A 26,172-nucleotide genomic window follows, 5' to 3' on the forward strand; every position below is an offset into this window, starting at 1 on the left:
GAAAAGTAGGCCAGGGGTCGGGGGCGGCCTGCCCCGGCCCCGCCGAAATTGAAAGTGACGGACACCTCCCGGCTCGGCCGCTAATTTGCCTCCATGTTAAATGCCTCCGAAGCACTAATTAAAATGAAAAGTTCTTGGGTCTCACCGACAGACAGATTGAGTTATTGATGGTGGAAGCAGCCACCAACAGTAATTGCAGCCCATCCCTGAGCGAACGCCAGTTTTGGCATTCATTAGCAGCGCCAGGCTGACAGGGGTCAGGGGGGTCAAGCCCACCGAAACAAGAGGCCGAGGAAAGGCAAAATCAGCCCTCTGTTCGTCTTTGTGCAACGTCGCTTTTGTTGCGATTAACTATTTAGGTGTTCGAGCTGCTTTTTAGTCCTTTGAGGCCCAATTATGCTTCCCTTGTGAATTGCTGTAGAAAGTTCGTTAAGCAGAACGTGACCACAACTACTACAGTCTGAAAAAGTAATTTCTTATTCAATTTGGCTGTCTTAGCTATGTGTTCATCCACTGGATGAGTAGAATTATATTTTATTTTTGGAGCAAATGGCGTGTGCATATAGTAGCATAATTTTTCAGGAGAGATTAATTTGCACAAAACTTGGAAATCCAGAAGGGTATCAGGATTTTGAATTGGAGTTAACAGAGATTTAATAATAAATGTTCATTTGTGTTGTAAACTGAGCTAACTTTATTTTCTCCAGAAAACACTGTATAACATAGTAGTCTGCAGGAAGGACTGGAATATAGTTGATGCTGAGTGAGAAATTAATTTCTTCATTCAAATGTTAAATGAGATTGTGCTTTTTTTTTTTTAAAAAAAAAAGACGTGGTACTAGTCTAGAAGACAAAAGTAACATTGTAAGTAAATTAGTTAACTAAACTAACTATTTTAACACAAACGTACCTTTCCTCTAGCAGAGAGGTTGGGTTTTTATTGTGATAAAGCTTCTCTGCAAGCATTTTTCAACTGGTGGTTCAACATGGTGTTGCTTTTTTCCCACAATATTATGGGAAATCACCACTGAGTTTCATTTTTAAGAAAAATAATGAATTTTAATTTCTGTAAAGAAAATAGTTTTCAAACAGATTTACGTGTTCATCTGTTGAATATTATCTATGATAGCTGTATGCGAGTCTAAAATATATGGTTGTGACTAGTGAGTTAACATAGTATTTTTTGATAGGAATGTAAAAACATTCCTGTGGGTTGTTACCAAAAATGTATGTTTCAGAAGAACCCTGCTGTTCAGTTGGATAGTAAATATGGCTAATATTTTCAGTTGTTAATGTTAATAAACATATGAATTTTTAATTATTTTTTGCAGCCGCGTGGTTATGATCAGTGTGATGGGAAATCTTGAGGGTTTTTTCTTGTTTCAGAAATGCAAGGAGATTCTTAACACTTTGTTTTACTGTATCTTTCAGGAAACGAAGTTGGAAAAGTTACAAAATCACCTTTGCAGTTAAGCACTAAATCTTGCATTAGGCTTCACCGAACAGACTAAGCTTAACATTTGTCAAGCAGAAGGGCCAGTTGCCCTTACACAGGAAGGATTAAAAGTGAACAATGACTCGACTGAGAGTTTATGAGCGATTCCTTGGAGCCTACCTGCTTATCATTCTCCATGTTCAAGGTAAAGATGTACTAGTTGAAATAAGTTTATATTTTTCGTCTCTAACTCAGATATGTGTATTCCAGTGGTTGGGGTAGGGTTTTTTTAGGTTTGGGGTTTTTTTTGTTCTTTTGCAGGCAGGTGGCTTATCTGCCTGACATGCCATATAGACACTTCCTTAAAAAGACAGACTTTATAGTGGTCATAGTGTTGTTGTAGTGTAGATTATAGATTAGGTCTATTTTAGCAAATGCTTAAATAGAGACAACACCAGAAATGCATAGTATGCTATGGAGCGAGTTATATGAGCTGCAGAATTTCAGTTTGACTTTCTGAATTTGTTTGCTGTATGTGTGCATCTTTGATCCCTTTAAAGTTGACCCACTGAGGAAATTGCAGTGTGCAGTTCCCCATGCCTTCTGATGCTCCCAGCAGCCAAGACATAGTGTGGCATAACTAATCTAAACAAACTTGTTAGGCCAACTCAATGGGCCAAGGTGAGGCTATATGATGTTCACAGTAGCCTGGTTTTCTGTTAGTGAAAATACTCATTTGTACATCTGTTGTCTTTCCAGCCGCCAGTTGTCAAAAACTTCTGGAGATCCAATTATCATTAGGACTTTAACTCCCCTGCCAAACTGAGTTGAATTAAAAAGAAAAGTATTGGGAACCGACCAATGTGACTGTCTTATGCTCTGTCAGGAATTGAAGCTTAAGTATAAAGATTATAAGTAGTTTGTGGGAAAATCCATGTTATTATTATTATTGCCTTACTCCTTTTTAGCAACTGTACCTGGCAGATCTGGTTCTGTAATCAGAATAGCAGAATGGTATCTGAGCTGTTAGTGGTATCACGTTCTCATGTTTGGGACATGAACAGTAGCGCTCTGCATGTCCGTCAAGCATACCTCTCACATGTTTGAGTTGAGTACACAGAGCTTTCCGTATGTTTCGAGGGAAATAGACAAGACTGATTTGGTACTGCCATTTCAGTCCTTGAATATAAAAGGGTTTATATTCTCTTTTCACACTTATATCAATTACTGCTTAGTGCTTGATTTTATTTTGAGATATTCTTTGAGGTATTTACTTTCAAGAATAACAATTCAATGAACCCATTAAAATGGGGAGAGGAGGAAGGCTGGTAAGTACCCAAATGACAATCTTTATGTTCTGTTTCTGGTGTGTACCTGCAATATTAGATTAAAGGATTTAGCAGAGCTGTCTCTATTGGGACTATGCTTGATAGATAGCTTGACACTGATTTTAAGAGCAGACTTGCATCAAATGTGTAATGGGCCTGCCCCTTCCAAGCCACTTGATCCTGCTTTTTCCCATGTGCTGGTATTTATCCTCTTGTAACCAAGTCCTAAGGTGTATTTGGGACCTGCTGCAGCTTCTAACCTGGGTAGGGGGAAGCACTTAAAGCACAAGACTGTACCCTTAAATATAACCCAAACCTTTATTAGGTGGTAAATATAAATGACACTGAAGATATTTACCTGGAATTGACCAGGGATGAGCTGTCAACTACACAAAGATTCAAATTAAATGAATAGTGCCTCAGTGCAAGGAGGATCATCTTTAAGCTCTTTCAAGTACCATCCCACACACACATTCACAGCTAAGCTTTTATGGAACAGAAGTCCCCTCTCTGGATCTGTGCAGAATTGCAGTTTGTTAAAGATATTTAAAACTGCCATTCTTCCTTTCGAGTTTCCTGTGTAGTTCAGTCCAGGAGGCTACCATGAGCACACTGAAGGCTTCTTTATCATTGAGTACAGCCTACAGAATTGTAAACACTTTTCTTCCAAAACCGGACAAGTGTTCCTGTATAATTGCCAAGTTGAGTGCTTTCATCTTTTTGGCCTGCGGGGGCTCAGAATAGCGTCTCCTAACTTCTAGGTATGTGCTTTAAGCACTGATGTTTGGCTTAATTCACTCTGTGTCTGTGTGTGTGTGTGTGTGTAGGCATGCACACACGTGTTTCAGGAGCGGGAAAGAGCATGGGTCTTGGTTTGAAGCTTTGCCATTGCAGCAAAGATTTCAAGGTTGAAAGCAATAAAACAAACATAAATCCAGGATTCTTTCGTCCTCGTTACATTAGTTAAGTTGGGAGAGGGAAATTCTCGAGACCAGTCCCTCTTCCTGTTGTGGACATATAATTTTTAATTGGCAAGAAATATCTCAATCTGTTTAGACAGAAATAGCCTCATTTGGGTATAGTTGAAGTCTATAGTACAGATTTCCAAATATTTACAGTTAGCTCTAAGGTGATTAGATTGGTAACAGGCACAAATCACAGAAACAGAAATTTTGGTGAGAAATTAGGAAAGAAATTTTCACTGTGAATGTGGTTAAGCATTAGAACAGACTGCCTGGAGAGGTTGTGCAATATCCATTCTTAGAGATAGTCGAAACTTGACCAGAATGACTTTGAACAGCCTGGTCTAACTTAGAAGTTGGTCCTGCTTTGACCAGCTGGTAGTACCGGGTGACTTCTAGAGGTCTCTTCCACTCTACAATACTCTTAGGCATAGCGATTTGCAGTGGAGCTTGTTCTACTAGTGTTCAAGCAGTTCTGCTGCTTCTTGCAGAAGATACCAGCTTCTTCCCTTGAAGAGGTTGGAAGTGATAGGCTTTGTTCTTTTTACTGAAATCATGGTTACCCCTTTGCAATAGTCAGTATTTTTCTCAAAGTCAATAGCAACTGAAGGAACAATTGTTTTTTCTCTCTAGATACAAATAGAAATAATATATTATATACAGGTCTTACAGTGACGTAAAATTAAATTACATTAACTCCTTCCATGATCACATTTATTAATAATGCTTCAATAAATAACTTCTAATAAATAATATAGCTAGATTAAGTTTAAAGACCTTGTAAAACTTTTTTTCAGCTTCTAAAGAAGAAATTGCCTTGCCTTAGGAATATTTCTAACTTTCAAATCAATACTGAGCGAGTTCTGAAAGCCATGGGAAAGTTGAGCCTGCTGAAATGTTGTTGGTTCTTTGATGCAAGTTGCCTAAGGGCTTGTCTTCAAACATATGAAATATGCTTGGTTTCTAAGGGTGGTGAGTAGAGAAACAGTCAAGTCTCTCTGCTTGTCCCTAGATTCATGGAGGAGTGGTGTTTGGGGGGGAGGAAAGAATAAAGTTGATAGTCCTCAAGTATTTGACATTTTTATAGGAAAGAGGAAATACAAAGTGAAAAGTCTAAAAAGTGGCAATGGAAAGTGAAAAGAATAGTTTCAAGGAGGAAAACATATGCAGGATGTTACAAAAACGCATCATAAAGGAATCAATAGAGGTGGACAAGACACGTAAGGAATTGAAGAGGATTTGTGTGATTTACAGGAAGAGGAGGGAAAAGCAGAGAAAGTAGAAACACCCAGCATGTGTGCTTTCAGTGCCTGGCACCCAGCTTAATGGTTTACTCCCTCACTTGTTCTGGAGGCTTCTTCAAAATGGTAGGAATCTCAGGGCTTACCAAGACCTGAGAGGATGATAATAGCAAGTGTGTCTGTATACGTGCATGTATATATACACACCAGATTCCTTAATAGGTAACTTTAAAAAGCAAGTGGCTGCATGAGTTGATTAATGTGAAAATATTCTTGTAACAACAGTAGAAAACAGAGGCAATTCCATGAAATTATTGGGGGACAGCTGCTGTTTCTCAGGTCGGTACTACAGAGCAGGGGGACACAGTGGTTACCCTTTGGATTGTATCTTCTTTATCGCTTATGAGACTTTTTCACTTATGTTGAGAAATGATCAAAAATAAACCTGGGTAGCAGATGACTAGATTTAATAGCAACCTTTTCAAGAAAAACATTTTTGTATTTCCTTTCTGGCTGTGGAAGGTCTTTGCAATATCTTTAGACCTGTGACTTGCTCTGCGTCTTCATCCACCTACTTTTGCTCATCTAAGGCAAGAGTTTATCACCTTCAGGGCAATTGAGGACTGGGGTAAATAAGCTTTTGCCTTCCCACTAGTGCAGGTTTTTACAGCTTTACTTCTGAGTAGAGTTCATTCTTTGTTTTTGTAATGCATTTATGAGCATAACTAATCAATATGTGTGATAGAGTAGTTTAAGAACTTAAACTTAAGAACTATACTTAAACACGTCTCCTAAATTTTGTACTTCATTACTGACAGTTTACTATATGATGTAATGTTAGATATGTGTTCTTCAGAGACACCACAGAAGACCAGTATTTTAATCCTTGTAAATCAGTTGACTAAAAATGTATTAATAGCATTCAATATGTATGAAGAGAGGTTTATTAAAAGTTAAATTTTAAAACAATTAGTGTTAATATTCAATATTAAAACAGACTTTATTAAAGTTGGCATTGTCCGTTAGTGAACTGAAAAAAAGCTGTTGAGATTTTATTTCACTGTCATACTTACTTTTATTCAAAGATTTGATATAGAAAAGGATATTACTTTTTTTTTTTTTACTTTTATGCACTTTCTGAATTTCAGGTGAAATAGTTACTGAATTTAAACATATAAACTAATCTGAAATAAAGAAAATATTCTAAAATCTGCAGAAGGAACTTAGTTGTCAGAAGCTGATCTATTGCTTGAGGACAGCGTAGTTCTGTTTACCAGTGATTTCCGCAAGCATCTATCTTTAAAACATTAGCAGCAAACATGTATTGTTAAATATTTGTCTGATTAAAGTTATTTTAATGGATTATTAAAAGACTATATATTTCTTTATTATAATTTCAAATTTAGTTTTAAGTAACTTTATTCTTTAAAAGTCCATTTAATTTAAATTAGAATGCAGTGTACTTTGTTTTTTTACATAAAATACATGTAAAATTTTCTTGTCTCTGGCTTTTGTATTGAATACATAGAAGCGGAGAGTAGTCATCTTCAGAAGTGACTTTTTTGGGGAAGGGAAATGGGAGCAGAGGCTGGGGATTGCTGGTTGGGAAGGTAGGGGGGCAGGGACTGACTGTCTGTGTTGAGCACTGGTGTAGCTCCTGGGAGAGCTGGAGGGTGGTAGAGAGAGATTTTAAACAAGTAGTCTGGGAACATGCTGTGATTTTTAGGAACCAGTTCTGCTAGATGGAGCTACCTCTAACATGCCTGATCTTCGGAGATCACAGGCTTGATATATAAAAAAGCACTATGGGGAGAATAATGGTTAAAATGCCAGACACAGAGCTCATAGAAGCATTTAAGATATTTTCTTTGCACTCATAAAACTGTTTTTTCTGATTTTTAAATTATTTTGTGTTTTAAGAAAAAGTACTAATATTTTACTCAAGCTGTGTCAGTTGTACCGAGGTTTAATTCACATAGCAGTGCATGTTAAATCATTATGAAGGCTTGCGATAGGCTGAAAGGTGAAATGTCCTTGTTGGAGTGGATGTTTTTGCAGTATCTGCATCGTAAAGCAAGAAAAAGTACTTTAAAACTACCACATAAAAATTTCAAGGTATGTCTTTTTCATAAGGAAGGCCTATCTAACGTAGAGAGCTTTGGTACAACTTTCATCTTTTATGAAAAGAGCTCAGCGTGGGTAAGCCCCGAGCGTCAGCTAGCCCCAGCGAACAGTTTTAGCATCAGCAGGAAGGCAGGTAAAGGTGGTCTTCTGACAAAGATTACTTTTATTAAAATATTGGATTTATTGGGTTTTAGAGGCTTGGATCAGAATAGCTACAAGGAAATTCTGAAAGTACTGTAGTTCTGCTAGGATAAATCCCTTTTAAGGATAATTTACTCTGGAATAAAAATGTTTTTATGTGGGACATCTATATTAATTATACCCTTATGAATTCGGAAAGCTATTGAACAACTTGAATGCTGTAGGCTACTAGTTCTAGCATTGCAACTTTATTTGTGGAGGTAGAGGGGATACAGTTAAGTAAGAAACTATAGGCATGATTTGGCTATTGTATTTGTCTTCTTTCACTTAGTGCTCTCTGTCTCTGCATTTCTTAATAGAGCTGGTTTTTTATGGGTTTTACAAATCTTTTCTTAGCTCAGAAGACTTAATGAAATTATATGTATATCCTGGCATTGAGTTGCAAACAAGTTAGCTCAGTTTTTAGTGGTTAATAACACTTCACTGTCACACACAGTACCTTTTAAAAGATTATCATATTAATATTAGTATTTGAAACCATGCTTTCAAGTAGACTTGCTTTTCTAATATAGTGGGATTTTTAATATACTGTTCTTCTTTAAAATACATTTTATAGTATAACTTATTTTCTATGATTGGAAGAAGTAGTTCTTTGAATAATTTATATTTTCAGTCAAGGGCTGGATATGATACATTGGCAGGAGTTGTTCGTTCGTGTTAAAAAAAGTTTAATTTTAAACAGAAAGCCATTTTAATGCCTTCTTATCTGTAGCAGTTGTTCACACTTCTAGAAATTTAAAATTAATGCAGTATGTATGAGACAATGTTGTGATGGGGCAGAGCAAATGACGAATTTGGAACTTGAAATCCCATCAGCTTATTTCTCTATTGTCTTATGCTGTGATTAGGTGAGAAGAAGAGAATGTTACAGCTCATGTTCAGTCTGATATTTCATTGAAAGTTGTAAGGTTTTGAAATATGGTAAAATAAACATTATGGAGCAGTTTGTACATTTGAAGTTGTATGATGCTATCATTCTCAAGGCTCGACAAACAGGCTGAGACTGGTCCAGGATCTTGAACAAGTCCTTTGGCGTGTGACGTTTATTTGCTGCTAATGTATATTATTTTGCCCTACCAGCCCTGTGCAGTTTACAGGTAGAGGGTAAGAAATAATAGCGAAAGGAGCTTTGCTGTGCCTGAAATCCCTGGGTACTGTATTTCAGTGCAAACTTTTTTCTTTTGAAGCTGTATGTATTAATGCATAGCTTTTACACCTTTGAAGGTTATGTAAGATTTGTGTATGTGTGTTTCTTAGCTGCACTGCAGAGCTGACAACTGCATGTGTCATGGAAAAGAAGCCATTAATTACATCATCAAGTAGTGTAGTGTCACAAGATCCCTAAAACATGATCCTCCCTTTCCCTGTCCTGCTCCCAGAAGGAAGGTAAAGCAGTGTGAATGTTTGAGAGGTGGAGCTCTGAGGGTGGGGAATAATGAGAGCACTGGTGCAAGAAGGTCAGGTGGTTCCTGAAGCAAGATGTCATTTAGGCATATCCTTCATCCACTTTTGTTCATTTACCCAGTATCTATTAACCAGGAAAAACAGCAATGAAACATACTGTGACTCCATTCAGATCTTGATCTGCCCTCTTAACATCTCAGGCGAATCGAAGCCAAGTTATTTTCCACATTCAACTCCCTTCCCCATACCTAGCATCTTTAAGATAGACACTAATCTTTCTCGAAATGCTGAGAATGAATTGTAGTACTGCAGTAAAGGATACAGTTAGGGTTAATATCTAGATGGGGGCTATTAAAAGCTTTCTTCTGAAGTGATCCCAAACAATCTCAATATTTTCTTTTTTTTTTCCTTCCCTGGATACTCAGTTAAACTCCTGTTTAATAAGAGTTCTCTTTACTGTCTTAGAAAGTAAAAATGCAAGAGTGAAGTGATTTTTTTTTTTTTCTTTCCTTTTTCCATTCTTTGTGCAATTCAGATATTACCTGTAAGATGAAAACAGGCTACCATGGAGTATTGTTTCTCTTTCACTTTACAAACATAATGAAATTGTAGTCTGTTTTTGCTTTGAGTAAAAATCTTTGCCATATAAACTATAAAAAAGACAAAGATGCTGGTTCTTTGAAAATACAGTTAGCTATTTTGGATTTTGTTTAGTATGTATTCTTCATAAATCTTGTTATACAATCCATCATAATAAATTAAGAGGAAAAACATATTTAATCTTAGTTTTAGTATAAAAAGTTGGTATACCTGTAGTCATGCTTCAGTGTTAGGTTACAAAGGATAATACTGCTTTAAAAGATTAGAGACCTGTGTAAAAAGTTTGTTCTTTCTCTTCTGAGGTGGGAGAAGCCATGCTTTAAGGGTTCCTTGATTTCTCTTCTAATGAATTAAAAAAATGCTGCATTCAGTGCTCAGGGTAGGCAGATGGATGAGTGACTGTGAGACATAAATCATAAAGTATTCAGACTTTTAACATGTGGAATGTCCCTGAAGATAAAGGGGTTTTTATAACATTAATTAGGGAAGATCCCTTAGTAGTTCAACAAAATTAGAAGGAAAGACAATATTTGTACATATGCAGTGGCTTTTCCTTTAAATATTAAGTAGAATTACCTGTTCTCTGAGCAGGTAAGGATCTCTTAGATGTGAATACAGACTGTTAGGTAACATCTGTAGCACTAAAATGAGCTTTCAGTTTTTGCTGGGAAGAAAACTGTACGAAGAGACAGGACAGATGGTGGAGCTGCTATTTCATATGTGCAAAATTCCTTTTGGTTAAATTGGAAATACCTATTGCACAGGTAAATGCTGTTATTCTAGCACTGGACCTTCTTGTTAATAGTCTGTACATATCAGGAGTATTTAACTCGGGCGTTACTGAAGTACTGTTTGAGAACTACATTTCAAATAAAACATGGCTAAGTGATTTGAGGGTTTAAGTAAATGGTGCTGTACTTTCTTAGGATATACTCTTAAGTGTATCTGAAAAAGGCACAGTGTCCTTACTTTCAGGGAAATGGCTGAATCGGGACAATGCACTGGGTGTGCCGTATTAATTAGATAAGGAAATCTGCAACTCCGCTTTTTTTCAGAATAATAAGATCAAATTTCACAAATACTTAATCGCACATTTGGCTAAATGATATAGTGGATGTTACAACAGACGGTGGTATCTGCACAGGGTTTTAATTAAGTTTTTCTGCACGTCTTTCAAGCAAGGTACAACGTGAGAGTAATGTTCTTGCTGCTCTACAGCTAGTGTTTGGTGGGTTTGACAGGAAGCCAGAAGAATCTGGTAGAGGAGACTGAGCGTTTCCTGGTCAAAATATTTTTTTTATTCTTAGATAAATTGAAATTTTTATTGTGACTAAAATCTTTTTGAGAAGTACTGAGGTACCTCCACTTTTTTAATTATAACTGAATTTGTAAAAGCTTCTGTCGGTCCTAACTGGCTGTTCTCTTATCTTGCACTGAGCCTCCCACAGAGACTTGCTGTAAATTGTGTCAGTGCAGGTGATAGTCTATTCACAACTGGGCTCACACCTTGAGGACTTAGAGCCAAGAATACTGTTAGGTGATGGACAGAAAGATATTTTCTTTTGGTAAAATTATGCGTGCTTAAGATGTTCTCATCTCATATAGTGGTCGCAAAGCATATTCCAAATGAGGCAGATAAAGTTCCTAAATTTTTTTTCTGGATGTTCTTCGCTAAGAAGAAAACAGGTGGAATTTTTCTTCTGAATGCCTACATTGACAAAAGCACTTTAGTAATATGAACTAGAACAAATGATGCTCAACTCTCCTCCTGTTGAGAAATTGAGGGCTACTTGGAATGTAATTTAGTCCTATTTTTATTCTCTGAAAGCTTGTTTGTGTGGATGTTCGTGTCATTTACTGAAATTTAATTTGCAAACAAGATTTACTTTAGCTCTATTTTGAAGTAATGCATACAGAGATCAAAAAACCCAAGAGATTTTGGAGTTATTACTGCTCTTCTATGAGACTGTGAATCCATAAAAAATTACTTCAGTTCAGAAAATTAGAAAATTGCATATTAAGGATGTTCAGTCATGCATAAAATTATACTGTTGTGGTTATCAAGCGGTCAGCTTTTTGGTTTTCCAAACACATGAATGAGAAAGCCTTTCTTTAGAAAATTCTTACTGGTTACATCACTACCTTTCTGCTCCACCTCAAAAAGGGAAAATATCCTCTTTCTGTTTATATTGATTATGGTTGGAAGATATGCTGTTAAGATACAAAATATTTGAGCTAGGTATTTCTAGAATAAAACTATTAACTCAAATTTCTGCCATAATCTTAGGAGAGGAGGTTCTTGTGTCTTGTCTAATTCAATTATTTGTTAATATAATTTTTCTATTGTTGTGTCTTGCCTGTAAAGCTCTTGAACAGTTATCAGAGAGATGCAAAAATATTTTCTTCGGGTTTTTTTAAATCTCCAGGTCAAAATCTAGACAGCATGCTTCATGGCACAGGAATGAAGACAAATCCTGACCAAAAGAAACAAGCAAATGGAGTAACACTTGCTCCAGAGGACACTTTGCCTTTTCTTAAGTGCTACTGCTCAGGACATTGTCCAGATGATGCTATTAATAACACATGCATGTAAGTATTGCGTACAGGATAGAAGAGGCTCTTTGAAGAGGCTCGTTTTTGCTTGTGAGAGCGCAAACTATCTCTAGCGTGCTGTTTGAGGTTCTGTCAGGTGATTTGACCATAATTGATTAGAAACTCGCTGGTTCTGTGGAGAGCTGAGCACTAAAACCCACGGTCATCTGTATGTAAATGATACTGCTTTCACCATACTTTAGAACCATTTGCAACCAGTCATTTTGCCCCCAGCAACTGCTTTGAAGGACTGAGGTTTTAAGTAACCTGTAGCATTTTATAACTGGGTGAGCATTAAATGACCCAAAACTAAACCTTCCGATATGACTACCTGGTTGTTTAGTCTAATATTTCTTCACCTAGTAGTCAAAAGGTAATGTTAGCAACATAGCCATTTATGAGAATTCTTCTTGTTACATGTTTGTTAGTTGTAGAGTATGAGGGAAAGGCAGGGGGGAAAAAAAGAAAAGCCTCTGAACATACAGGGACAGGAGGGTAGTTTTAGCTTTGATAGACATAAGAATCCTAACAGACTCATGCACTGATTATGTGCTTCCTTAAGATGTTTTTTTCATGTTATGAAATGTCCCTGTTTTAACCTTTTTCTCTTCATTTACTGTTCCATGTTTAAGGCCCTTCTGTTTTCTTCCTTAAGAATTAATATAAAGATACATAATAGAAAACATTATTTCTACTGCCTTCACTTTAACATATAATATTAAGCCTCTCTAAAGCTGTCACTTGGCAGATAAAGCAGTTTTTGTGGAACCCAAGGAGGTGGAATAAACACTACTATCTTTTTAAATGTAAACATGGGTAATATTTTACAAACATAGTTTTGCACCTAGAAAATGTTCAGTTATGATCCAGTATTTTGTCTTTAAATTCCTTTGGCATTTATTTTTAGTTTTTTATCGCCCTCTAGTGTATGCAGTCAATATAGGCCTTATTAATTTTTTGCCTCTGAACTAATGGCTATATAGATCATTATTCTGATAGTAAAGCTGTTAGAGAGTTAATAACACTTATACAGTGTTCACGTGCGGGGTATTTTATGGCATTATGCTTCCCAAATCTGCATTTCTTTACATTCATTTAAATAAAAAATTTTTGGCAAACAAAAATATTTCTGGATTTTTTTTTCCATAGTATCTGTGTTGAGGGAATGAATGAATTTTGATTTGCTTAATAAAATCTTAATTTTACAGGTATTGAAAGCACATACCTACCATTGCAAATTGGTTTGAGATTCCTTACAAATATTGTTGACATTTTCATGTAATATAGAAATCAAAGTATTTGTATAAAGAGATAATGGGGAATTGAAGTGCCATTTTTTTGGAAAGAGTGTAATCTGTTTATTACTGTCAACTTCGGAAAGTGGGTTTGTGGGTTTGTTTGTTTTGCCCTAAAGGCTGAATATTTGAGAGAGCTTATGTGGGAAAAGTGTAGCTGAGCCTTGAAATAGCCATCTTTCACATACTGGGACTTCTCTTCCAGAGTTTATCATTGCCGTTTCAAGAACAGACACAAGTGAATTTTTTTTTTTTAACCTGTAAAATTGTAGTCAGTAAGTCTGATTACAGATCTGACTAAAAAGTCAGATGTTGTTGTTGGAGTTCTCTGTAAGTCACTGACAAAATGAACCAAGGACATCAACCTTTTACTTCTGTCAGCCGTTTCCTCAGTTGAAGAGACAACTTTATAGTCAACCTAATTGATCTGACTAAAAAGTCAGATCTCCGCTCTTCCATGCTCTCAAATGTTTCTGAACAAATGCATGTGTGTAATTGGATATGAGCAATCTTGAAAAGGGGAGTGGGGAAGTAGAAGAGAGAATATTTGGGAGAAAACATCCCTACAGTATTCTATTTGAAAATACTGTGGGGGTCTTTTGTTCTCAAACTGTATGGTAACCACTGTGTTAAAGAAGAATTTTTCTAGATTTTGCCATGCTAGTATTCTTAATGGGTTTGTGGTCAATTAATGCTGCCTATTAAACAACAAACATGCTGGTAAAGCACAATTGATGTGTTTATTCCAGAACTAACGGGCATTGCTTTGCTATTATTGAGGAAGATGAACATGGAGAACCCACACTTGCTTCTGGCTGCATGAAGTATGAAGGTTCAGACTTCCAGTGCAAGGTAAAAAAATGAGATATCATTAAAATGTAAGATCTCTGTGGAGGTTATGTAGGGAAACTGTGTAAGCAGTTTAAATCTCTGTAGTTTACAACTGCAGTCACAGAATTTTACATGTTGCCATTTACCACTGAGGAGAATGGGACTTGAACAATCATGGGCGAGTAGTGACAGAAAGGACGCTTAACGGTGTTTGAGCAAAGATTGGAATAGAATCCTAACTTGCTGGAATTCTCTGCAAGTATCTGTAAGCCACTGACAAAATGAACAGAGGACATCGACCTTTTACTTCTGTCAGCTGTTTCCTCAGTTGAAGAGACAACTTTACAGTCAACCTAATTGATCTGAGTAGTTTATGTTTTAATGCAGAATTGCTTGATTGTTTTAATTTGGAATTTCTTGTTTTCTTCAGTTCATTTGACAGAACAGCATCATCATAAGGAGTTGTCTTCACAGATTACACAAGAACTCCCTTAAAGTTTCATGAACATGTACACACAGTTTATAAAATGTGTATGTTTTCCTGTCTGACCTAAACTTTTTTCCTTTTTAGAAGAGTTATGTGTCGTTAATTGCCTGAATATAACTTGCTTTTGATTTAAAGAGGTATAATTAAGCAGCCTGCTGCCTTTAAAACTTCTTTATCTGTTACAAAAGTTGGAACTGAAAACACAGTTAATAAAGCAAGGATTTGTTTAGAAGACAGGGATATAGCGCTATCTGGGCAAATGAATAGTACCTTGGCAGACTGGATTTTGCTTTTTCTTTTGTCACAGTGCTTACATTAAACAAAGCTTTCGGAGGTAATCACCAGCTGGGTTGCTCCCCCCGCCCTACGACCACCCCCCCCGCCCCCCCCAAAGGCTATTCCTGTTTTGGATACTCGGTTTTAAATCTCTAGGGCTTGAGTTTCTATATAATGTAGCTGTCAGTAGCACTGCTTTTTGGAAGCAATGTTGACTTCAGTTACAGCTGTGAATGTTTAGGGTTACTGCAAATCAGACCTGAGGTGTCATGATGACCACTTGAAATTGTTCTTGTATTTATATTAGTGTCTTACCTTCAGATCAATCTTCCTGCCCCTTCATCTTTTATATGGTGTTCTGAAGATGGTTTTGAAGCAAACAGTGCTGCTGTGATGAGTGCAAGAGAAAAACTTCTAAAGGATTTGGGTTTTTTTGTCTTAAGAGCAGTATTTATTTAACATACCATTAACTGCTTTTGACCAAGCTTAAACATTTTGCAATGTATGAAATAGCAACTTATGTAGGAACCATCTATTTCTGTGCACCAAGTAAAAAAGTTCCATGAAAAATAAAAAAACGTGAACATAGAACGTATGCACCCAAAGTGATTAGATGATGCTTGTCTGCCACTGTGAAGTTGTCTTATACATTAAATGGTGAGGTTGAACTGTTTTTTTAAATAAAATAGCTTAAACTTTTATCTGTGCTGTGTTGTATCAGTAGCATCACCTGTCCCCGTCCTAGCTGATCACTTCAAAATCTGAACGTTCATTCAATTCTCCTTCAACAGGACTCGCCTAAAGCACAGTTACGTCGAACAATTGAGTGCTGTCGGACTGATTTCTGCAATCAGGATTTACAACCAACGTTACCACCGCTTGATAGTACAGGTAAACAGCTCCCAGATGTTCACACTGCTACTAATAAATGCTATGAGGATTCTGTTCTTCCTGATCAACAGATAAAAATAAGGAGAAAATGTAATTACAGTATTGCACAGATCTGGTTTTTCCTTACAAAGTAATTCTGATATGAAGCTCTGTACTACACTTCATACTCGATTTCCAGTTTTCCTTTTCTGCCACTTCCAAGTTAATCTTTTCCTCCATCGGTCACTCATGGTATTTTTATTCTCTTACTCAGTTTGCTTATATTGCTTGATCTGCACATGATCTTTTGATCTGGTTTTGTTCTGTTTCCGCAGCCTGTTCTCTTGTCTTTTTAAAATGGTTTTCTTATTCTCTGCTGTGCTTTTGCCATGATGAATGTATCTTAAAAAAAGTATTCTGATGATTGTTAACTGTTATCTGCTGTAAATTCATTCTCTTCTTTCTGTTGTTCCCAGTGAAAATAGTTTATATTTTCATGCGCTTACTCATTGTTTGCTAGACAAGTCGTACTGGTTTAACTGTTGCTTAATACCTTCTTGGAATCTTACTGCTGTAAATCCTTCATTTGTATTTCTAAGAACAAACTAACGAGAGTCAACCAAAACCAAGTTAAAATTTCAAGTTAAATCCTTTTTTTTGTTGTCATCCAAATGAAATTATCTCTGCTTTTCTGGTGTAAATACTTACTTTGATACTAAAACACTATAAATTTTGTCTAATTTCGTATGAACTGATACGTTATATGCATCAGCTATCTTGCTCCTTTCTGACTTTTTGCAAGTGGTTCTACATACTGTCACAGAATCACAGACTGGTTGAGGGTTGGACAGGACCTCCGGAGATCACCTGGTCCAACCCGCCCTACTCAAGCAGGACGACGTAGAGCCTGTTACACAGGACCATGTCCAGATGGCTTTTGAATAACTCCAAGGAGGGAGACTCCACAGCCTCCTTGGGCAACCTGTGCCAGTGCTTGATCACCCTCACAGTAAAGAAGTATTTCCTGATGTTCAGACAAAACCTCCTGTGTTTCAGTTTGTGCACATTCATATACACAGTATATTGAAAATATCATACCTAAATAAACTGTTTACAATAGGTATTTAATTAATAGACTTTGGAAACTTGCCTTTTTTTTTTTTTTAAAAACAGATGGACTTTTTGATGGCAGCATTCGTTGGATGGCAGTGTTGATTTCTATGGCAGTCTGCATAATTGTCATGATCATCTTATTTAGCTGCTTTTGTTACAAGTAAGGAAAGTGCCTTCTTTATTGGCAACATTTTTAATTTCCCAAATGAGTGTGAACAGAACAGTTATTTTGTAAATGTATTTAGTTAATTGTATGTATTTCTGACAAAAATAGATTGGAAGTGAAACAGTTAATTTCACATTTCTGTGGATAGCAGTTGGCATTGCTAGGTAAAATGAAATGTTCACAGAATAGAATTTAAGTGAATTTGATCCTTTCCTCTGCCTACAAAGTGTTTACAGTTTCCTAAGCTACCTATAACTTTGATGCTATAGCATCCCGTAAACAGGAATATCTTAATGCTTTTTATGTTTTTTGATCTTTAGTCACTTTTGATAGTTAAATTGCATCTACTGCTGAGATTTATCTTTGTAAAGTGCTTTTGCAAACCTAAAGCGACAAGGATGTGTTTTATAACTTTTCCTTTTTCTGCTGTGTTTCAAAACTAAATAATTGACCAGCTGAGCTGTGGCAATTCATGTAGGTGCGGTTTAAGAGACTATGCCTGCTTCTGTCAGCTCCAGCCCTGTGCAGGAAATGATCGTTGTTTTAGCAATTTCAGCAGAAATATGCATGTGTCAGCCTCATCTGCCATGGTTCAAGATTCAGTCTGTTAGTTTAAACCAAAACCAGCGGTGTTATACTAGTAACACTGGCTGTGAGCTAAGTATTAAAAATGCTGGTTTTCCACCTGACTCATAATAAACTGACGTGCCTCTACGTGCATTACAACAACTTCTTAATATTAAAAAACTATGTAAGTTACATTTCTGAAAAAATGGTACAGTAAATCTGATTACTTTTTTTCTTTTAAGAACACTTACGCATTTAAATAGCTTTTTTCCTAGCTCAATTTACTACATATTTTGAAGAGTGTTTTGGAGTTCAGCTTAACTTCTCGTTATTTTTACAGGCATTACTGTAAGTCGATGGCAAAGAGGCACTGTTATAATCGTGACCTGGAACAAGATGAAGCATTTATTCCAGCTGGGGAGTCGTTAAAAGATCTTATTGACCAGTCACAGAGTTCTGGGAGTGGATCAGGACTACCATTGTTGGTAAATCATAAACTGAAATTTTTCTTCACTGAACTTCTCTCCATCAAATACAAAGTTTGGTTTGTACCTAATGTCTAGAACAAAGCAGTTTATCCATACAGTGTGTTAATTATTTAATATGCAATTACTGTGAAAGATACAGTACAAACTAAACATGTACGAAAGCCCATCTTCACATAATTAACTAAAATGAAGGGCAAAATTAGATTATATGTTAGGAAATCTGTTGGCATCAGCAAAATTTTAAGAAAAATTAGAGCCTACAGACCGTAAGATAAAAATGCAATTAATAGATAATACAAGTATCGAATTGAGTGAACTCAAAGATTTTTTTTTTCTCAGTGTCCACTTCCGATAAAATAGATTTGCTTTTTATTGGCTGATAGTTGTTCATAATTTTTGATTCACCATCCTATATAATACTTGCATAAAAATTTGCCAGTGAGACAGATGACTAATTATGTATAAAATAGAAACAAATAGAGTGCAAGAGAATGCATCTGAATTAAATAAGAAGTTCAGCAGATTTAAATTTTTGGGGTTTGTTATACAATTCTTCCTTGGAGGCAGCAATAATGAGTTTGAAATGGGAATAGTGGAAAATAATATAGAACAAATTTTACAATGGGATCAAAATTCAGAGCAATCCAAGCTTGAGAAACAGCTTGTCCAGGTGCTTTTGGTTAATTGCTGGGTTTCCCTCCTGCACCTTCCCCTCCTTTTTTCTTCTTTTTAATTTTTTTTTTCCACCTAGGTTCAGCGCACTATTGCCAAACAAATTCAGATGGTGAGGCAGGTTGGAAAAGGACGATATGGTGAAGTGTGGATGGGGAAATGGAGGGGTGAAAAAGTCGCGGTGAAAGTGTTTTTCACCACAGAAGAAGCCAGTTGGTTCCGAGAAACAGAGATTTACCAAACTGTTTTAATGCGTCATGAAAACATCCTTGGTAAGGAAGCAGTACATTGTTTGGCTACTACCGGGCTTCTGTGAGGGTGAAGGAGGAGTTCTTAGTGAGTGGCTTGAGGGGTATATGGCGGCTTCTATGGAATAACCAGATGTGTGTCCCTTAATGTATGCTAATAAAAGGTTATTAAAAGGGTAGAAGCTTGCTGCTCTTGGTTGGAAACGTGTCTGCAATCTCTTTGCGGGAAGACTAGAATGGTAACCTCATGTATAGCTGAAGTCTGAGCTTTTACATTATTAGTTTTCAAAAGGGGAACAGGTAGCTTTTGATGCAGTCCAAGACAATATAGCTTTAGGAATTCTTACTAAATCTGTTGCATAAAAATGTATGTACAAATACATTGTAACTTTGTTTCTATATTTCATAGGTTTCATAGCTGCAGATATTAAAGGCACTGGCTCCTGGACACAGCTTTACTTGATTACAGATTATCATGAAAATGGATCATTGTATGATTTTCTGAAATGCACTACACTAGACAACAGGGCTCTCCTCAAACTGGCGTATTCTGCTGCATGTGGTCTGTGCCATCTACACACAGAAATTTATGGGACACAAGGCAAGCCTGCTATTGCACACAGAGACCTGAAGAGTAAAAACATCTTGATAAAGAAAAATGGAACCTGCTGCATTGCTGACTTGGGTCTTGCGGTCAAGTTTAACAGGTAGATGAACAAAGCCTATGTAATGGGAAAACTTTTATATAATTTTTCTTTTTTTTAATGTGCCAGATGTCCAATTTAAAAGGAAGTTGGAGTCATTTGGTTGCATGCTTTCAGTTTTTTTCAGTTTTGAGAGTGAAATGCTGTTCTTCCTTTGAATGCTGGTAAGCATCAAGATGAAAATAGGTTGTTAAGAGAACAATGAAAAGACTCTTCTGGTGGAAAATAAAAGTAGTTTTGTAGAGGAAAGGAAGAGGAGACTAATTCATTTGTTATTCAAAACTGGCCTTTCATAGTAATTGCTATCATCTAGTTTCATTACAAATTATCTCATAGAAAACTTGAACAGTGTAAAGGGAGTTGAAATTTAATTGAAAAAGTAATACTATAATAGTATTATTGAATACTTTTTCTTTCTTTTTTTTTAAGATCAATGAAACCAGAGAATTGTTTTTTGCTACAATAGAGCCTGAAAGAAAGCATAAGCCTTTGCAAATAATTTTCTGAGTTGTTACCAAATATACTCATCTTTATAGTAGTTTTTAATTCAGTTTTTTCATGTGTGTTTTCAATGTCTTGCAAAAGAAGTAGTAAACTGTCAACTTCCATACTCACTATCATTTTTCTAGATAATCTTTTTCAGGGAGGTACAATGTATTGTAAGTGTAGTATTGAGAGGGAAGTAAGGAATTTAATTTGTAAATGGGACCTTTGCAGTGTAGTGATTGCATCATACAGGATTTCATACCATGTCTTGTACTAGTCCACAATTCACTAACTTCCTAATATTTTCATATAGTGACACAAACGAAGTTGATGTTCCCTTGAATACTAGAGTGGGAACAAAACGTTACATGGCTCCCGAGGTCCTAGATGAAAGCCTGAATAAAAACCATTTCCAACCGTACATCATGGCTGACATCTACAGTTTTGGGCTGATTATTTGGGAAATGGCTCGGCGCTGTGTCACAGGAGGTAAACTTTTAAATACTCTGTACAAAATCTACCAGGCCCTTGTCTCACTTTAACAGTACTTCTCCAGGAAATAATATAACAAGCCTGCTATATCAACAGGCTTGCATTCTTTAAAAGCAGTAGTAACAGTCTGTCCAGAGTACAGCTTGAAAATCACTGAACTAAACGTTTTTGATTGTTACAATTAAGCATTGCAGGCTTTTTTTCCTTGCCTAAAAAGCAGAGTGCCTCGTCTAGGAGAAATGGTGGGATGCAGATGTATTTCACCCCGATGCTATTAATAAAACTTTTAAAATGTAATTGATAAGATGTTATTCTTTTGTTATACTTTCTTGCATTTCTGATGTCATTCAGTTTTCTCCTTACACATATTTTTGTGACCCTTCCTTCCTTTTCTTTCACTCTTCTTTTGTGGCCCTAAAGATCTTTACTTGTATTCTCTTCTTCCATCTTATGCTTTCTCCCTGTTTCTTTGTAGCATATCGTGGATTAGAAGATGTCAAATTCTACATTAAGTATCAAAGTCAAAGGAACTACAAGGAATTATTCATAATATTAGAGTTTTTCTGGTAAATGTCTGGTGGTTATAGTGAAATTTTTTTATTTTTATCACATTATAACAGTGTGCAGGTTTGCCTTGGCCCAAAATTGAGTTAACTTTTGCTCCTGGCTAAGGAAATCTCACAGTAGATGTATAGTGGTTTTTTTTTTTTTTTAATGGTTCTTGATCTTTCATGATTATCTCCAGGTATTGTTGAAGAGTATCAGTTGCCATATTATGATATGGTGCCAAATGATCCATCCTATGAGGACATGAGAGAAGTGGTGTGTGTCAAACGCCTGCGCCCAGTAGTATCGAATAGATGGAATAGTGATGAAGTGAGTATGCTGAAAGGAAAAATTAGTTCAGTTTGTTCATTAATATGGAACAGTGTTTTGAGTTATTAAACAGAGTTTAATAAATACTAAAACATTGTAAAATAAGGACTACATTCAAACATTCTGATATTTTGAAAACCTCACAGCAACAATAGGAGAAAGATATGTTTGAAATCAACTCAAAATACCATATTTTTATGTATCTTTTCAGTGATCTAAGGGGAAGGTACCCTTAAGCAGCATCCAAGTGTATGAATACTGCTCTAACGGAGATCATCTTTTTAGATAGTGCAATATTTTTCAGAGTTTTGATTGGAGCTAAAACTTAAACGAGTTTTTAATTGGTTTTATTAGTCTTAATGGATATAGCATATGGGTTTGTCACATAAGGTATTTCATCGAATATGAAGCGATTTCTTTGTGTTTGTAGATTTCCTCTTTTTTTCTTTTTTCCTTTTTTTTTTTTGTCTTTTTTACTGGTACATCCCAGGGCAAGCCATGATGTAACTAAAATACTAAATATTAAATACTAAATTTAAGTGTGTTTTTAAAGGGCCACAGCTTGAACGCAGTAAACAAGATGTAACTATTTCACATAGCAAGCTAGATATGCCATATCCTTTCTTCCCCAAATTCTTGATTTCTTTTCGGAATTCCCAGTTTTTTCCTTTTTTTTTTTTTTGACTCCTGAAGGAACTTTTGTCACATCTTCATTTTCAGTGAAAAAGTTCTCTACAGTTTTTCTGCTGTATATATGGAATTTTTCTGCTTGTTGATACCATTTTTGTACCGCTGTTCTTGAGTTGTAATGATAAGTTCTGGTAATGCATCTTTGTGAAACTAAAGAAACACCAGTTAGTTCCAGCTACTGTAATACTAGGCAATGAAGGGGAGGAAAAAGAAGGGTTGGGACGTGGTGGTTGTTTTTTGGGTTTTTGATCTGTTTATCATAGTTCTCTATCGGCAATTTTGCAGAAAATGTAGAAGTTGCACATTTGGACTTAAGAGTTCTATAATTTGGGCTTGACAGAGAACCAAAATTATACACCTCTCAGGTCTGTCAGTTGTTACAATACTGTTCCTTTGTTTTTTATTTTACAGTGTTTAAGAGCAATATTGAAATTAATGTCTGAATGCTGGGCTCATAATCCTGCCTCAAGGCTCACCGCCTTGAGGATCAAGAAGACACTTGCCAAGATGGTGGAATCACAAGATGTAAAGATTTGACATAGTAAATTGACATTGGAGAGCAAAGCTGGACTCCTAGATCTTTTCACTCAAACATGGGTGAGACCTATGTGGAAAGAGGAAATAACTGAGATTCAGTATATTTTCTCAGCACACTTCTACAGGCTGCTAATCAAATCTTTCAGTACTTCATAGACTGTGATACTGAGAGCCTCTATACACTACATGCTACGTATATGGACAGCCTTGATAAAATACACATTTTGTTTTTGTTTGAGCTGCATTGAGACTTCAGTCATACTTAGTGAGTCTCCACTAAAACTCTGGGTACTGAATTGAATGTTCAGATTACAGTGCTTTCTGTGAAAGCCTAACAAGCTATATGGATTCAACAGAGATGGAGAATATAAGCTTTTTTTTGCCTTCTACCTGATAAAACCTAGTCAATCCATACCACGTTTTTGTGAAACAGCCTGTAGGTTATGAATCTGTTTGTGATACTACTCAGTTTAACAGTTCCTTATGCCTTTATGTGTGTGCCAAGATTATTTTGCTGTCATTTGGAATAGATAAGAAACCATTTAAATGAACAAAGTTTTATGGTCAGGGCTCCATGCATTTTGTGGCTCCACAATCAGAGATTTGCTACAGAATTTACTTGCCATTAAGTTATCTTCCAGAATTTCAGTTTTAATTTTATTTCTATTCTTGTCTTGGTCACAAGGAGAACTGCAAAAATGTGAACCATTAATAAATTAAGGAATGCCTACCTGACTTTGTAGAGAGCTTGAAACAATCTCTTGGAGGTATAGACTGCCTTGATCATCTCACTTACAGTCTAGTGGGCTCCATAATTGGATGACTGAAATTTGGCACATTTTTCACAATGCCACATGCAACCAGCATTTTTGCTGTAGAATACTTTACATCTTAACAGAAGGACCATTGATAATGTGTTTTGCCTTTCTACTTTATTGGGACTTACTGGTAGGTATCTGTCATGCTCGGAACTTTTTTCTATACAGGAAGGAATCAGTCAGCTGTAGGAGCATGCTTTTTCATCATTTGACAAAACTAGGCAGAAGATAAGTCTTGAAGTGCTTGAGAACAAGTCTAATTTACAGACACAAAAGAGGGAAGGCAGGAAGCGCAGGCCAGGCACTCAGAAGATTAGAGAATACAGTAAAGGTCAAGACCAGGAGAACTGAATATGTGAACTGTTGAAAATAAGATTCACAACGTGCAGAAGATATTGAGCTGGGTTGCCCTGATGTAGATGCAGGAGGCCACGTCTGTGGGCCACTTAGAGACAGTTACAAAATTCAAGATTTGAGACGAGGTAAATCAGTAGGTGTTTTAAGTTCTAGTTAGGCACATTTGGGAGCAATGGCATTGAAAGATAATTCATGAAGATAAAGTTAACATAATTGCAAAATTTGGTCCTATTGTGCCAACTATTTGGCATGCACAGGAAACTGTAGTTCCCTCCTTTTCTTCACTGATCCAGGCAAGTTGGTTAAAAAATCAGAACTCCTCCATGAGGTTACTATAAGGCAGAATTACTGATTTGTAACTCCTTTGGCACTTCTACTTTGAAGTTAGAAAATAGTACCATAACTCAAGTTGAAGCTTCAAATGCATGAATCATCAGAAGAATGAACACACAGTATTGGAACCATTGAACTTATTTGATAATTTAAGTGCCTATAACTTTGTACTGTAAATCTTGTTCTAGATAACTTTAAAAAGGGAAGTTATTTATATGGTGTGTTTTGTGCTTTAGTGGGGAAAAAAAAAAAAAAACAAACCTAGTCCTAGGTACATGTGTACAATTAGATACATGCACACACACACACACATATGCCATAGTCGAGATTTGAAGAAAAAAGTTAGGAATAATATTAAAATTGATGAAAAAATGTTAAAACTTCAGATTGATTTATGCCAGATTATTTGTTGTCTTAAAATATGTACATGGAGATTGTTTTGATATGTGTTTAAATTTCCCTTGAAAATACAACTGATAGAAAACAATGTAATGCAAAACTAATGTGATTTGTGAACAATTACAATCTTCTAACATGTTATTTTTTTTTGTTCTAATTCTGTAGTTCACATAATGTAAATGGTCAGGCAAAAGATTGCAGTATTTTTATTTTCTATTGTGATGTACAGACTTTATTTAACAGTTCTACATATTTTATAGAGAACTAGCTATTTCGAGGGACATTTCTTTTTTTAAAAAAAATAAAGTCATTACTTTTGTTCAGTAATGCCTTTAAGTATTAATATGTATTCTGGCTGAAAAGTTCATAGGTGTGTCAACTATGATTTTAACTTATTTGAAAACAGCAAGAGATATATGATATTGTGCCACAATCCTCATGATAAAGGGCTTTTTAAAAGAACATTTCTCCGTCCATTGCCAAGAAATATATGATGAGTTTGAAATTGTTAATCATGTCTTTGCGCATAATTTTTGCACAGGTAGTTGGAAAATATTTGGTATGAGCCAAAAAAAGTAAGGGATAAGCTTTTTTTTTTTCCCTTCGCTAGGATTTTTATCAATAAGAAGGAAAAATGTTTATGTAGGTACCCTGCTAGCTTAAACTTTCAGAGCATGGAGGTCTATTTAAATTAACCCATTCCTATTTAGAATATTTTTTTATTTCTTTTCGAAATTGCTACAGCATTATTAGCTCTAAACTTGTTTTGTGAATTTTTTAATTCATTTTTCCCAAGTCTTCAGGAAGCCATTGCTGGAAGTGTGAATTTCAATAGTTTTTAATTATTCACTTATTTTTTCCTCCATTGTTTAGGCATTTGCAAGGCAATAGGATGGTGATCTTTGATAGACATCTTAATACCTGAATTGATTTATACATTCACTTTAACACAGAAGTAGTGAACTGACTGCTGCAAAGATAACCTTTGAGAGGAAAAAAAATCTTTTCGCCTTAAGCTTAACCTTAATTTTTCAGCACTTCAGTTACTAGGTTCATACTGAAACGTGTCATGCATATGCAGTTGTCATTGTCCTGAAAAGGAGCTGCTAGATCTTTAGCACTCCTTGATTCCCTGATATTCCAAAAAATGTTATCGCTAAAGGATGTGGTTGTATAAAGCACTTGAGCACATGTCTACATTCCATGCAAAGTCATTCACTGTTTGGAGCCTAAGTATGTCTATACTGATATTTTAGCAATCATTCGGGGAAAAAAAACTTTGCTCAAAGCTAGCCCGTTAATTTTTACATAATTAAGCATACTTAGTGCAGATTGTAAAGCTAAGTTGTTGCTTTATCCAAAACCGTAGAGTTCAGAAGCCTTCAAGGTCAGGGAGGATAATAGGATTCTTCTGTTGGAGTGTGATTAGCCTCATTTTGTTGGTCAAAATTTTACGCATTTGTCATCCAAAAAAAAAAAAAATCCCCCAAAACTGGCAAATGTGTTTTCATTCTTTTTTTTTAAATATAAAAATCAGAAGTGTGGAAAATATCTTGGAGAGTATCAATACTGTGTGTTGG

General features: G+C 35.9%; 1 protein-coding gene across 1 annotated transcript; it reads left to right on the plus strand.

The window, feature by feature from the left end:
* Positions 1-1,431: 1,431 nt before the first annotated feature.
* BMPR1A (bone morphogenetic protein receptor type 1A) lies at positions 1,432-24,431 on the plus strand. Its single transcript, XM_075154310.1, has 11 exons — positions 1,432-1,640; positions 11,722-11,884; positions 13,932-14,034; positions 15,568-15,667; positions 16,820-16,919; positions 17,833-17,977; positions 18,732-18,924; positions 19,310-19,607; positions 20,404-20,579; positions 21,328-21,458; positions 22,560-24,431. The coding sequence occupies exons 1-11, from the start codon at positions 1,574-1,576 to the stop codon at positions 22,683-22,685; spliced, it is 1,602 nt and encodes a 533-aa protein (XP_075010411.1). The 5' UTR covers positions 1,432-1,573; the 3' UTR covers positions 22,686-24,431.
* Positions 24,432-26,172: the final 1,741 nt, after the last annotated feature.

Source organism: Calonectris borealis, chromosome 7 (assembly GCF_964195595.1).
Source record: "Calonectris borealis chromosome 7, bCalBor7.hap1.2, whole genome shotgun sequence".
NCBI lineage: Eukaryota > Metazoa > Chordata > Aves > Procellariiformes > Procellariidae > Calonectris > Calonectris borealis.

Excerpts from the sequence above, each read along its gene's own strand:
- BMPR1A (XM_075154310.1), top strand. The coding sequence starts at position 1,574 with ATGACTCGACTGAGAGTTTATGAGCGATTCCTTGGAGCCTACCTGCTT. Across the intron at positions 11,885-13,931 it reads GCTATTAATAACACATGCAT|AACTAACGGGCATTGCTTTG; the intron begins GTAAGTATTGCG and ends TGTTTATTCCAG. Across the intron at positions 18,925-19,309 it reads GCGTCATGAAAACATCCTTG|GTTTCATAGCTGCAGATATT; the intron begins GTAAGGAAGCAG and ends TATATTTCATAG.